The following is a 12,426-nucleotide window of genomic DNA, read 5'->3' on the forward strand; positions in this document are numbered from 1 at the left end:
GGATCCATCACTGAGGGTTGGGATGTTGGGATAGGAATCCATCACTGAGGGTTGGGATGTCAGGGTGAGGATCCATCCACATGGACAGGGATGTCGGGGGGGGACCCCATCCCTGTGGTGAGCAGGGATGCCAGGGTGGGGACCCACCACCACAGCCATCTCTCCAGGAGTGGGGTGAATATGACAAGGACTCTTTTGGCTTCAGCCTCAGATCCTCTTCCTCCCTGTCCCCGTGCTCCCACCTCTCCCCCAGGTCCTGGATTACGATTATTACGGTGCCTACGGCCACGAGCGCCACAGGGACTACACCTACAACCGCCTGCTCGGGGACGAGTACACCTTCGACTTCCCCCCTCACCACCACATCGTGAGTGACTGCCCATCCTGCCCTGCCAAAACTCCCAGGGAGCTGGGGGACTTGGAGGCAGCAGAACCTGTGTCCTGTCACTGCTCTGGGGAGACTCAGTGATGCTCAGAGGGAGGGGAAGCTCCAAAGCGGCAAAAAATGTCCCCAAAACATTAATGGAAATGTGTAGCCCATGCTCAGAAACCTCAGGAGAGAGGCCATGGGAGCTATAATGCTGCTTTCCTAAAGTGTTGAGACCAGCTTGGAGGAAAAAATTCAATTTGATAAAATTTGGGTGTTATTAATGATAACTGTCACTGAGTTACTGAGGTGAGGAATGGGATCAAGGGCTCGGGATGGCCTGTCAGGCTCACTCCAGAAAATACCTGATTCTTTCAGGAGCATTTTGAAGCCTTTAAAGGCACCAGGTGAGCATCCTGGTATCATTCCCCATTACATAAATGGTTTAATTTGTGTTTCCCTTTGTGGGCTGAGAGCTCAGCCTCAGCCGTGTTTGCTTTAATTGCAGATCAGGAATGAATGTTTAACGTGCAGGAACGCCCTGGCTCTCTTTGACATGTCTTATTTTGGGAAATTCTACCTGGTTGGACCTGATGCTACAAAAGCAGCAGACTGGCTCTTCAGTGCTGATGTGAGCAAGGCTCCAGGTACAAGCTCAGCTCCTCATTTTGCTGGAGAAGTCTCACCCCAAAACCACCCAGGGGAACCCAGACTGGCTTTTCCTTTCAGTGCTGCCTCTGCAGAGGGTATGAGAAGTGTGTGGGAGAGGCTGCTCTCCCTGTCCTCACCACAGTCTGGATTCTGCCTCATTTACACAGGGGCTCAGTGCTCTGAGCTCGGGGATGAAGGAGGGAGGTTTCCCTCTGGCTCCAGCTGTGGCTCACATCTGGAGGTGCCGTGGGTGCTGAAGTAAATCAAGCACAGCCTTGCCAGCTGCGGTTTGTTGTCCTCTTTTCCGAGGCTAAGAAGCAGCTTGTGGCATTTCTAAGGATGCAAATTCAGCTCCTTACACAGGAAAGGGGAAAAAAAGCATCGTTCCTTTCCCCCTGCTGGTGCTGGGACCCGCAGGGTGGGTAAGGACAAACCAGGAGGATGATTTCATGGTGACAGGGACACGTTTTGCTGTGCTCCATGATGGGCAGCGGTGGCCGTGTGTCCCCTGCAGGCTCCACCGTGTACACCTGCATGCTGAACCAGCAGGGTGGTGTGGAGAGCGACCTGACCGTCAGCAGGATCAGTCCTGGGGCCCAGGGCTCGCCCCTGGCCCCTGCTTTTGAAGGTAAAACCCAGCCCCTGGGGATGCTCTGCCTGTGTCCACCCTCCCACAGTTGAATTCCCAGGCTCTCCCGCTGCCTTTTCAGCCGTGTCAATGCACACAAAGGCTTTTCCAGTCCTGGGCAGGTTTGTTCCAGCAGCTCGGGGCTGCAGGCACAGGGCTGATTGCATTTTCCTAATGGCAGCCACCTGTCTTTTTCCACCTCTATCCTTCGGTCCCTGTAACCTGATTATGGCCCCTGTCCCCAGGGCTGTTATTGGGTTTGTCCAGCCCTGGCTGGCGCCTCTGACCTCTGTCCGAGTCCTTATCAGCTGCAATGAAGGGGGATTGAAAGGCAGCAGAGCAGCCCTGGGGACAGAAATGGCATTAGGCAGCTGTGGAGGAGGAGGAGGATGCTGAGCTCAGGCCTGGCCAGGCACAGGGTGTGCACAGGGTGTGCACAGGGTGTCACAGGGTGTGCACAGGCTGTTCACAGGGTGTGCACAGGGTGTTCACAGGCTGTTCACTGGGTGTCACAGGGTGTGCACAGGGTGTGCACTGGGTGTCACAGGGTGTGCACAGGGTGTTCACAGGGTGTTCACAGGGTGTGCACTGGGTGTCACAGGGTGTGCACAGGGTGTGCACAGGGTGTTCACAGGGTGTGCACAGGGTGTGCACAGGGTGTGCACTGGGTGTTCACAGGCTGTTCACAGGGTGTCACAGGGTGTGCACAGGGTGTGCACAGGGTGTTCACAGGGTGTGCACAGGGTGTTCACTGGGTGGCACAGGGTGTGCACAGGGTGTGCACAGGGTGTGCACAGGCTGTTCACAGGCTGTTCACAGGCTGTTCACTGGGTGTCACTGGGTGTTCACAGGCTGTTCACTGGGTGTCACAGGGTGTGCACAGGGTGTTCACTGGGTGTCACAGGGTGTGCACAGGGTGTCACAGAGCCCTGGCCCCACGCTGTGTCACCTCCAGCCGTGCCATGGGACAATCTCACCATGTTGGTCTTAGCAGTGTGGGTACCAGTGATTTTTCTCCTTTGTGGGAGAATCCTTCTCCCCTCCTGTCTGGGCCACCGGCACAGGAGGCAGGGTGGGACTGGCTGGCAGAGCTGCAGGCTTTGGCGGGCGCTGGAGGAGTTTAATCACAGCAAAGTCTATTTTTCCAATTACAGTAGGTGGCTGCACTTATTATGACAGAATACCAGCGAGCAATTTCGTAGTGGCAGGAAAGACAGAGGGAAGATTGATTACATATTAATCAGCTCTCAAACAACATCCCTGGGGATTTTTCCACCCAGGATTACTGAGGAGATGAAATTCTTCCTTGCATGCAGTACAATTCCCACACTGCTTATGGGCTGGTCACTGTAGCATTCTCTGCTTCCACCTGTAGCTCCTTCCACCCTTGGTCTGTTCTGGGACAAAAGTGCAGATGCTTTTGCTGCTGGTCTCAAGGAGTTTTTTCTTGTGATGCTCACAGACTTTCACTGTTAAGGGTCATTTGGTTTTCACTGTGCTGAGCCCCAGAAAAAGCAGAGTGCCAAAGCCTTCCCTAATCCCACTACTCTTTAACCCATCCCCCCCACCCCTTTATTGGCAGTCCCACCCAGGGCTGGGCAAGCTGGAGAGGCTCAGGGCTGCCCTGGAGGCTCTGCAGAGCAGAACCAGCCCAGCCCAGCACTCTCAGCTCTGAAAGGCTGCCCGGGGCTGTGTTCCAGGGGATGGATACTACCTGGCCATCGGTGGGGCTGTGGCTCAGCACAACTGGTCCCACATCACCACCGTGCTGCAGGACATGAAATTCCAGTGCAAACTCCTCGACTGCTCAGAGGAGCTGGGCATGATGAGCATCCAGGGCCCTCTGAGGTGATCAGTGTGGGCTCCTCCCTGCAACCCGACCGTGGAGACGTGGAGGGGAGGATGCAGGGATGGAGAGAGGGATGCAGGGATGGAGAGAGGGATGCAGGGATGGAGGGAGGGATGCAGGGATGGAAGGAGGGACTCAGGGGTGGAGGGAGGTTTGCCTCAGGTGCAGGTTCCCGTGTTGGGCAGGGGTCAGTGTGAGCCCCATGATGACAAGTGCTGATCTGGCTGGGGTATCACTCCATTTCCCATGGAACTGAAATTTCTTCTGAGGTTCTCAGCTCCTCTTTGGAGTGAGAAGTCTGTCTTGCCAGCAAGATGAGGGCAAGTTTTGTGAATAACCCTCAAGGCAGGCTGAGTCCCCTCACTGCTCCCATTTTGCTGTTTCCCCACAGCCGTGCTGTCCTCCAAGAAGTGCTTGACACTGACCTCAGCAATGAGGCCTTCCCCTTCTCCACACACAAGATCACCACGGCTGCAGGATGCAAGGTAGGAAGGGACCACTCCAAAATGGAGTTCTGGGCTCTGTGCACCCACCAGCCAAGCAGAGAATCCCAGACTGGTTTGGGTTGGCAGGGACCTGAAAGATCCTCTTGTTCCACCCCCTGCCATGGGCAGGGACACCTTCCACCATCGCAGGTTGCTCCAAGCCCATCCAACCTGGCTCTGGAAGCTTCCAGGGATGGGGCAGCCACAGCCACTCTGGGCAAACTGTGCCATCCCCCTCTGTTGGGAATGTGTCTGCCTCTGCTTTATTGCAGAGAGGTTTTGATGTGGTTTTTGTAGGAAAAGGTGAAAACCCAGAGTGAGAGAAGTGTGTTTCCCTCCCTGACTGCCTGCCAGGTGCCATCCTGCCCTCCCAGCCCTCCCAGCACTGTCACACCACTGAGCCTGGGGAAGGGACAAGATGATTCATGGCTTTGCAGTGATGCTAGAGGAATGTGAGATACCTCCATGGATTAGGGTGGGGGGTGAGATCTACCTGACACTCCAGACACTTTCTATTTCCTCCTCCTCATAACAAAAATGGGGACAATTTAATGCCAAGCTTGTCAGGTACTGGCAGTAGGGACTGGGCAGCCTGGGAGCTGCTGTGTTTGATCACAGGAGAAGCCTGACAGCCCTAAGCTTCCTATACAGGCACAGATCATCCTGCTTCTGCCCAGGCTTCAGGGCTCACACATGCCCTGGAGCTGTTGATTGAGCCTGCTTGAAACACCCTAAATAGAAGAGCTGGTGGCCATGAAGTGTCATTTTTCTCAAAGGAGAAATGTCCTGAGAAAACCTGCTGCTGGCAAGTTTGGCTATTGGGGAAAAGCTTTTGCGAGGTTTCCCGGAGAAACTCTGGTTTCTCAGTGATGTTTATCCCATGTGAAATATTCCTATGGCTGCAAAAACACTTTGAAGAGAGGGTGGAATTTGTACCCTCTCCTTTCCATGGCAAACCTGGGCAGGTCAGGGCATCCCTCTGGATGGGAGGAGGGACCATGCCCAGGACTTGCTCTGGCTCTCTGGTGCCTGGTGGGGGCTGAAGGAGGTGAAGGTGAAGCAGTAAATCTCATAAAAGGCAGCAGGAGAGCCAGGAGCCTGCAGCAGGCTGGATGTTAAAGAAATCAGGTTAAGCCACGTGCAGCCACTTTTCATTCAGAATTAAAATGGCTTTAATTCGACTGCAGCTGCCTGCTGAAGGGATTGCTGCTAAATCAAATTAGAGCATCTTGATTTGAGAGCAAGAACCTGGCCAGGCCTTAAGGTGGTTTAACTGAGACACAGACTTTGCCCAAGTCAGATTAATCTCCAATCATTGCCATCAATGCACCCTGGCCTTTGGGTGCTCAACAATTCAACCCACGCTGAGTTCAGTGTCCTTTGGAGGGGAACCACAGCCTGGGGGTCTTCAAAGCCAATCCACAGGTGCAGGTTGTCCAAAGTGCTGGATTTCAGTCTCCATTAATCCTCCCCACACCCTTCCTTGTCAGCAGACTGATATCATCTTGTAATAATCTGCTTATGCCCTGGGAAAGGTGTAGAAATGTTCCTGTCTCCACGGGCACGATGAGTTTATTTGCATTTCACTTCAAGTTTGTTATAAATAATCCACTCCTTCAAGGAAGACAGAGCTGGCAGAAGTTTTGAGGATTCTTTGGTGGGTAAATTCCCTGATGGACAGGGAAAAGATCTCCTGCCTGAGGGCTGTGGGCTGGGAGGGGACACCCTGCCTGCTGCCAGGGCCACCCTTCAGGAGGTCTCCTTTCTCCCACTGGACAATGAACACCAGGGATCCCAACCCATGCTAGAATTAGAGTGGGAGGATTTCTCAGGGCAGCAGGCTGAAGCCTTTGATGATATAATCACTTTCCAGGGGGATTAAACTGAACCCAGCATCTTAAAAAAGTTATCACCGAGATTTGCCTGCATTAACTCAGTAGTTGAACAAAATCAGCTGGAGTCAAAGGAGAGTTCCAGCCGAGTTAACGACTCTGGAAATTATAGATTGGTTTGTGAGTTTATATATAGAGTCTCTCATTGTATGGAACAGCAGAGAAAGGTCCCCCTTTGAATCTCACTGCTGGAGACAGAGGAAAAGCCAGGTTTTCATTGTCTACAATACCTAGAATGCTTTTGAATTGCTGCAGAAAAACCCAGAAATTGATATTTCACAGCTCCAGCTGAAAGACCTGTTCCTATGGGAATCCAGCAGAGCTGCTGGGTCCAGGCCTTAGCATTCCCCTCTGTGGTGGGATGTGAATCCTGCCTGGGCTTCACACACGTGGGGACAACCCCAACCCCTCCCCTGGTCACTGACAGCCCAGTTTTCCAGGGTTACCTGTTTTCTGTGGGGCACTGCTCTTGCTGAGATGCCCATTCCCCAGGAGCTTTGAGAGGAAGTTTCTCCCAGGAGTGCTCTTGATTGTAAAGAGCACTTTAGCTGCAGTCACAGACGGGGTTAATGAGCCAGGAAGTTGCCTGTCAATCCCTGGAGCATCTCCTGCTGCAATGAAGATGGAAGCTGGCATGCAGCAGCCTCATCTCTGCTGTTCCCTAATTAGATGACACCTTTGTGTAGAGGAAAAGGCTTCTCTGAGCCCCTTGTGCCCGTGCTCCTGGGGAAGGGATTGCCAGCCTTGGTGCCTCGCTGGGGGCTGTGCCAGGGACCAGGGCAGGGATGGGAGCAGCCTCAAAATAAATTCCCCATCCCAGGGGTTCCTTCCTCCTCCCCACTGCTATTGCAGAGATTAAGGCTTCTTACAAGCTGCCCTAAACTCTGCTTGAGGATGTGATTTTTGTGCTAGGGGAAGCAGGAATGGATTTGTGCTCCCAGCTGTGCCCTCTGGCCAGGCTGGCAGCACAGAGCCCGGGCAGCCCTTGGGCACTCCTGCCTGCTTTGGGCAGCAGCTGCTGGTGTCTGTTTGCATTTGTCCCTGTGATTACAGAGAACAGCTGGCACTGCCTCAGCTTGGAATAAGAGCTCAGCAAATGGCAAAAGGCAGCTTCTGCCCCAACCTCACCCAGAGCCAGCATGGCCAGGCCAGCCCCAAGGCCACCAGAACCAGCCTGGAAGTGTGTTCTGAGCTGGAAGTGGCTTTGTCAACAGGACAGATCACAATCCAGAGCAAACCTCTGGAGTCCATCTCTCCCCCAAAGCGAGCTCTGTGTTTGGGGTGGATGTGTATCCAAAGGGATGAACCAGAGGGGCTTTGTGGGCGAGGAAGTGGAGAAATACTCTGGGATGAACCAGAGGGAAAGGCAGCTCAGACTCAAGGTCTGTCTCCAGGGAAGGTGTCTGAGTTGGGCTGGTCCCAGCTGGCCTGGAAAGCTTTGGGAATGGAGACTGTTCCAGAGGGACAGCAGGAGCTGCAGGCAGGGCTGCCTGGGTGAGAAGCTGGGGGAACACAGGCAGGGCAGCCTGTTCCCTGGGATTGCAGCCAGGCTGCATCCTCGGGAATGAGGCTTCCCTGGAGAAGCACCGAGACCCTGGTGCTGATCTGCTCATTCCTCCTTGGAGCTTCTTGCATTTGGTGTGGAGCTAATCTGTCAGCACAGCTTTGGGACACGGTCTCCATGGGGAAACCTGAGCATTTCCTGGTGGGAATGGGACATGGGGCAGGGCACGGGGCTCAGCCCCTGCCTTTGGGTGCCTCTGCTGTGGGAGCACTGTCCAAGAAGGGAACATCCCTGTGGGAGGGACAGCAGTCATGAAGTGCCCCAAAAGCAGGCCAGCCCTGCTGGGGACCAGCTTCCCTGTCTCAATGGATCAGCAGAGGGAGACAAAAGCTTGGCTGGAGCTGGAGCACCACATTTCACCCCAGCCCTGGAGTCCATAGCCAGAGGATGCTGCCCACTGGCACAGATGGTAGCCAGGTTTGAGATGTTGTCCAGAGGTGAGAAATTCACTCTGACCCTGTCTTTGTGCAAGAAAGGAGAGCACAGAACTGCCTTCCACCACAAGGTTCCCACAAGGTTCCCAGGCAAAGCTGGCTTTTCCCTGGCATGGCAGTGTGTGGCCTCTCCCAGCCTGCACAGCCCAGCTGCTCAGGGTTGTTTGTGCCCTTTTGCAGGTTCGTGCCATGAGGCTGTCGTTCGTGGGTGAGATGGGCTGGGAGCTGCACGTGCCCAGGGCTGACTGTGTCAAGGTTTACCAGGCAGTGATGCAGGCAGGAGCCCGGCACGGCATCGCCAACGCCGGCTACAGAGCCATCGACAGCCTCAGCATCGAGAAAGGTCCTGCTTCTCCTCCCAGCAGCACTCTCTGCTTTTCCTCCAGCGGGGTAACCAGGGCAAGGAGCTTTGTCTCAGCTTCAGTGTGACTGGAGGTGTGGCAGAGTCTCAGAATGCTGAGGATTCCCCTGGGGGGCTCCTCTCGAGGGTGTTTTACCCAGGACAGAGAGAACCAAGGGTGTCAGGGGGGCAGGGATGGTGCTGTGTGCAGGGATCCCTTGGTGACCCCTGCTTGCTCCCTGCAGGCTACAGGCACTGGCACGCTGACCTGCGCCCCGATGACACCCCGCTAGAAGCAGGTCTGGCCTTCACCTGCAAGCTCAAGTCCAGCATCCCCTTCCTGGGCCGGGAGGCTGTGGAGGCTCAGAAAGCCAAGGGCATCTTCCGCCGCCTGGTGTGCTTTACCACAGAGGAGTGAGTACTGCTGGATCTGCTCTGCACAGCCACTGCTGGATCTACATCCCAGCTGCTGGATCTGCTCCGTGCTGCAGCTCCCAGCGCCAGGAGCACCCCTGGGGCAGCACCTGCACCGAGCCCACCCAGCCCTGGGTGCTCACAGGTGCCACACCTGGACACACGTGGGGCTGGGTGAGAGCCAGCTCAGATGCTGGCTCTAATTCCATCCCCATTTTAAATCCCACTGCAAATTCCCTGTTGGATGTTTAATGGGAGCTGCAAGCAGCGTGAGGGGGTTGATCTTGTTTTGCCAGAGCAGCGGGAGGTTTTGCAAATTGGGCTGGAGGGACTTTGGCTTCAGCACGGGGAGGTGAATGAGCCTGTGGGCAGTGGGAGCCCTGGCACATGGGCTGGCCTGGGGCAGAGCCAGAGCCCTCTGCCCCATGGAGGGGCTTTGCTCTGCCCTTGCCTTGCAGGAAGGTGCCCATGTTCGGCCTGGAGGCGGTCTGGAGGGACGGCAAGGTGGTGGGCCACATCCGCCGGGCAGATTTTGGATTTGCCATTGACAAAACCATCGCCTACGGCTACATCCGTGACCCTGCGGGGGGCCCGGTGAGTGCAGAGCCCTGCCATGGCTGTGCCTCCCTCCCTCGATGGCACAAAGCCCTCGCTGCCCCTGGCTGGGAGAAGGGACAGCAGCTCCCTCGTGCTTGCCCTGTGCAGCCCAGAGGGGGAGGAATGTCACGGCTCGGTGGCAAAATGTCACCCACTGTCACTGTGTGAGGTCCATGCATGGCTCAAGTGCCACCTCAGGTGTTAAGTGCAACCAAATATTTAATTGCAGCAGTAAATTAGTTGATGTTGTAGACAACAATGACCAATAGGAGCAGGGCAGGCTCTTAATTAACCCTGGGAGACTCCTGGATAATCAGTCAGGTGCCCTCATTAAGCAGCATGCTGTGGGAACAGAGGTTGGGGTGACATCTCCAGGGTCCTTGTCTGTGCCAGCCAAGAGCTGTGTGTGCTGTGATTCCTGCTCTTGCTTGCCTTGGCTTTTCATCCTGCATCCCTGCAAGAATCCCAAGGCAAGTGGGTTTGTGGGCCAGTTGTCCCTGGGAAACCACTTTTCTCCCAGTGATGAATGTTCCTCCTCTCCCTTTTCCCTTTTCCTTTTCCCTTTTCCTTTTCCCTTTCCCTTTTCCTCTTCCCTTCTCCTCTCCCTTTTCCTCTTCTCTTTCTCCCTTTCCCCTCTCCTTTCTTTTCCCCTTTCCTTTTCCCTTTTTTCTATTGTATACCTCCACAGGGGAAAAAAAAAAAACCTAAAACTTTCAAACACTGAAATTTTTTTAAAAGTAGGGTGCTTTTACCAGTTCTCTTCCTCCTTTCTTGGGATGGCAGAGCTGGGTTTCCTGCAGAGAGCAGATGTGTGGAGCTTGCCCAGGGATGGAGCTGGGACTCTGGCACCTGACTGGGGTTTTTCCATGGCTCTGCCTCACAGGTTTCCCTGGATTTTGTGAAGAGTGGCAGCTACGAGCTGGAGCGGATGGGAGTGACCTTCCCAGCCCAGGCTCACACCAAGTCCCCGTTCGACCCCGACAACAAACGTGTGAAGGGCTTTTACTGAGCGGCTGCTGAGAGGGAGAGGAGCTGCTGCCTGAATTCCTGCCCCCATGGGCCCAGCTGGGGTCAGCTGCCACAGCAACTGCTCTGCCTGGAACTTGGCAAGTCAGTGTGGGTCGAATTAGAGAGGAGGAAGAGATCCCAAAAAGTCCAAAGACTCTGATGCTCTATTTCCCAAGCGAAGCGGTGCCACTGCAGCAATAATTGTTTACCATGGGTTAATTGGCCTGCAAACAGTGTTTGGTCTCACTGTATATGAAATGACTTTGCTGGAAACTCTTTCCCCCCAAATGTAGTTCTATGCTGCCTGGAAATGAATTTTTTTTTAAGCTAGGTGTGCTGTTAATACAGCTGGAGCCTCCAAACCTGCTGTTCCTCTGGTCCCTTGCTGCGTCTGTCCCCACTCCCATGGGGGTCACCTCGTCCTGGCTGTGCCCTGGGGACTGCTGGGGACTCTACTGGGGTGGGGACAGAGGAGGGAAGGGGCAGGAGTTCAGGGTCATTGCCCAGGCTCACGCTGTGGGTTCTCCTCTGCTGTTTGTGATTGTGTGTCAGGATCATGGAGTGGTTTGTTTTGGAAGGGACTTTAAATCCCATCTCATTCCATGGGTCCCATGGGCAGGGACACCTTCCACTATCCCAGTTTGCTCCAATCCCCATCCAGTCTGGCCTTGGACACGTCCAGGGATGGGGCAGCCAGGGTTTTTCTGGGCTGCTGGTGGCACAGGCTGTGGTGTTTGGTGGCCAGCAGGAACACTGTCCCCACAGCCACCCTTGGCCCCATCTGCTGGCAGCTCCCTGGTCCCTTGTGGCATCTTCCCCAAAGGTCACCTTGGAGGTGGCTCCTTTTAGCTCCTGACAGAGGGGGGGATGATGGCAGAGAGCTCTGCAGCCTCTGGCAGCTCAGAGCCAGCCTTGGGGGCAGCAGGGAGGGTTTGCCCTCCCACACACACAGTGTGCACTGAAGGGAAGGATCAGCAACTCCCCATCACTATTCCTTGCTCTGGTCCCCTGGCCAGGCTCTCTGCTGAAGCTTTCACCCGCCTGAAGAAATAATCTCACTCTCTGCTCTTCCCCTTTTTTCCCCTGATTAGGTTTGCTTGGGTCAAACCCTCTTTAGAGCTGATTTCAATTCCTTGCCCTCGTGCCACGAGCGCCATGGGCAAGAGAGTGAACTCTGAAATGCTTTGGTTTTACTGAAAACATTAAAAAACTAGATTGAGATGAATTTTTCTCTTGAATAGGAGGTGACTGCCCTGCCTCTGGCAGGTGGAGGGCAGGGGAGGGGGTGGCTGTGGTCCTGTTGTGAGTGAAGGAGTATTCTGCCTCCCTGCCAAGCCAGGCATCCACTCTGTGCCTGCAAGATCAGGTTTTGCTTTAAAAAACCTTTCCTGGTGTGCAGTGAGTGCTCTGACCTGAGGTTTTTCTTACACCCGAGGTGGCTGGGAAGGAAACTTGGGGACCACCTGGCCTGGATCCCACCTGTCCCAGGGCAGCAAGGGCAGACACCAAGTTGAGATGGACATGGATGCTCCTGCAGCACCTCCAGCCTCTCGTTTGCTCCTCCTGAATGTTTTCCCTTTGGAGCTCAACAGCAAAAAGCAATTTATTTTACATTAGGTATTTAATGGAGCAATTTTTCCTGACAAAAGATTTGTCATTCCCCCTCCCCCCCCATCCCAGAGGTACTGTTTGTTCCCAGTCATTGGCATCTGGTGGCATGGAAAGGAAAGGAGTGGGGGAAGGAGTGTGGTGGGGAGCTGCAGTCCCTGCAGGAGGGAGGGAAATGCTGGGTAGGTGTTGTGACACCCCTCCCTCCCTCCCTGCCAGCGTGGGGGAGCACCTGTGGAGCCCTCCTGAGCTAGACGGGACCGTGGGGAACCGGCAAGGCTTTTATGCTGCTCCCACACGTCCCTTTGCTCCGTGCCTCAGTTTCCCCGCTGGCAAACAAGCTCCTTCCCCCCTCCCTGGGGCCGCACAATAGCAAACCTCACCGTTATTATTCCGGGGGTGGGAAGCAGCATTACTCAGAGCCAGCATTGCTAATAACGCACTAAATATAGCGCTTCCCAGCCCAGGAGGACTTTCTGAACCGTGCCTGATGAGCTCTGACCCCTCCGGAGGCAGGGCCGGGGCACCGGCTGGCACCGCTGTGCGGGGCAGGATGCGGTGGGATGTTCCCCGTGGATGGAGGGATGGA

At 54.9% G+C, this 12,426-nt stretch overlaps 1 protein-coding gene across 2 annotated transcripts in view; it reads left to right on the plus strand.

Moving 5' to 3' along the window:
- The window catches only part of SARDH (sarcosine dehydrogenase), a 23,336-nt gene extending 11,882 nt beyond the window's left edge, over positions 1-11,454 (plus strand). For both annotated transcript variants that reach the window (XM_015644632.3, XM_015644633.3), the window contains exons 14-22: positions 254-367; positions 876-1,014; positions 1,533-1,646; positions 3,347-3,494; positions 3,887-3,980; positions 8,051-8,213; positions 8,456-8,624; positions 9,083-9,218; positions 10,105-11,454. In XM_015644632.3, the coding sequence (XP_015500118.1) occupies positions 254-367; positions 876-1,014; positions 1,533-1,646; positions 3,347-3,494; positions 3,887-3,980; positions 8,051-8,213; positions 8,456-8,624; positions 9,083-9,218; positions 10,105-10,230 (1,203 nt within the window). In that variant the 3' untranslated portion in view covers positions 10,231-11,454. The remainder of the gene's footprint in view (positions 1-253; positions 368-875; positions 1,015-1,532; positions 1,647-3,346; positions 3,495-3,886; positions 3,981-8,050; positions 8,214-8,455; positions 8,625-9,082; positions 9,219-10,104) is intronic.
- The last annotated feature ends 972 nt before the right edge of the window (positions 11,455-12,426 follow it).

The sequence above is a fragment of the Parus major genome, chromosome 17, assembly GCF_001522545.3.
Source record: "Parus major isolate Abel chromosome 17, Parus_major1.1, whole genome shotgun sequence".
Taxonomy (NCBI): domain Eukaryota; kingdom Metazoa; phylum Chordata; class Aves; order Passeriformes; family Paridae; genus Parus; species Parus major.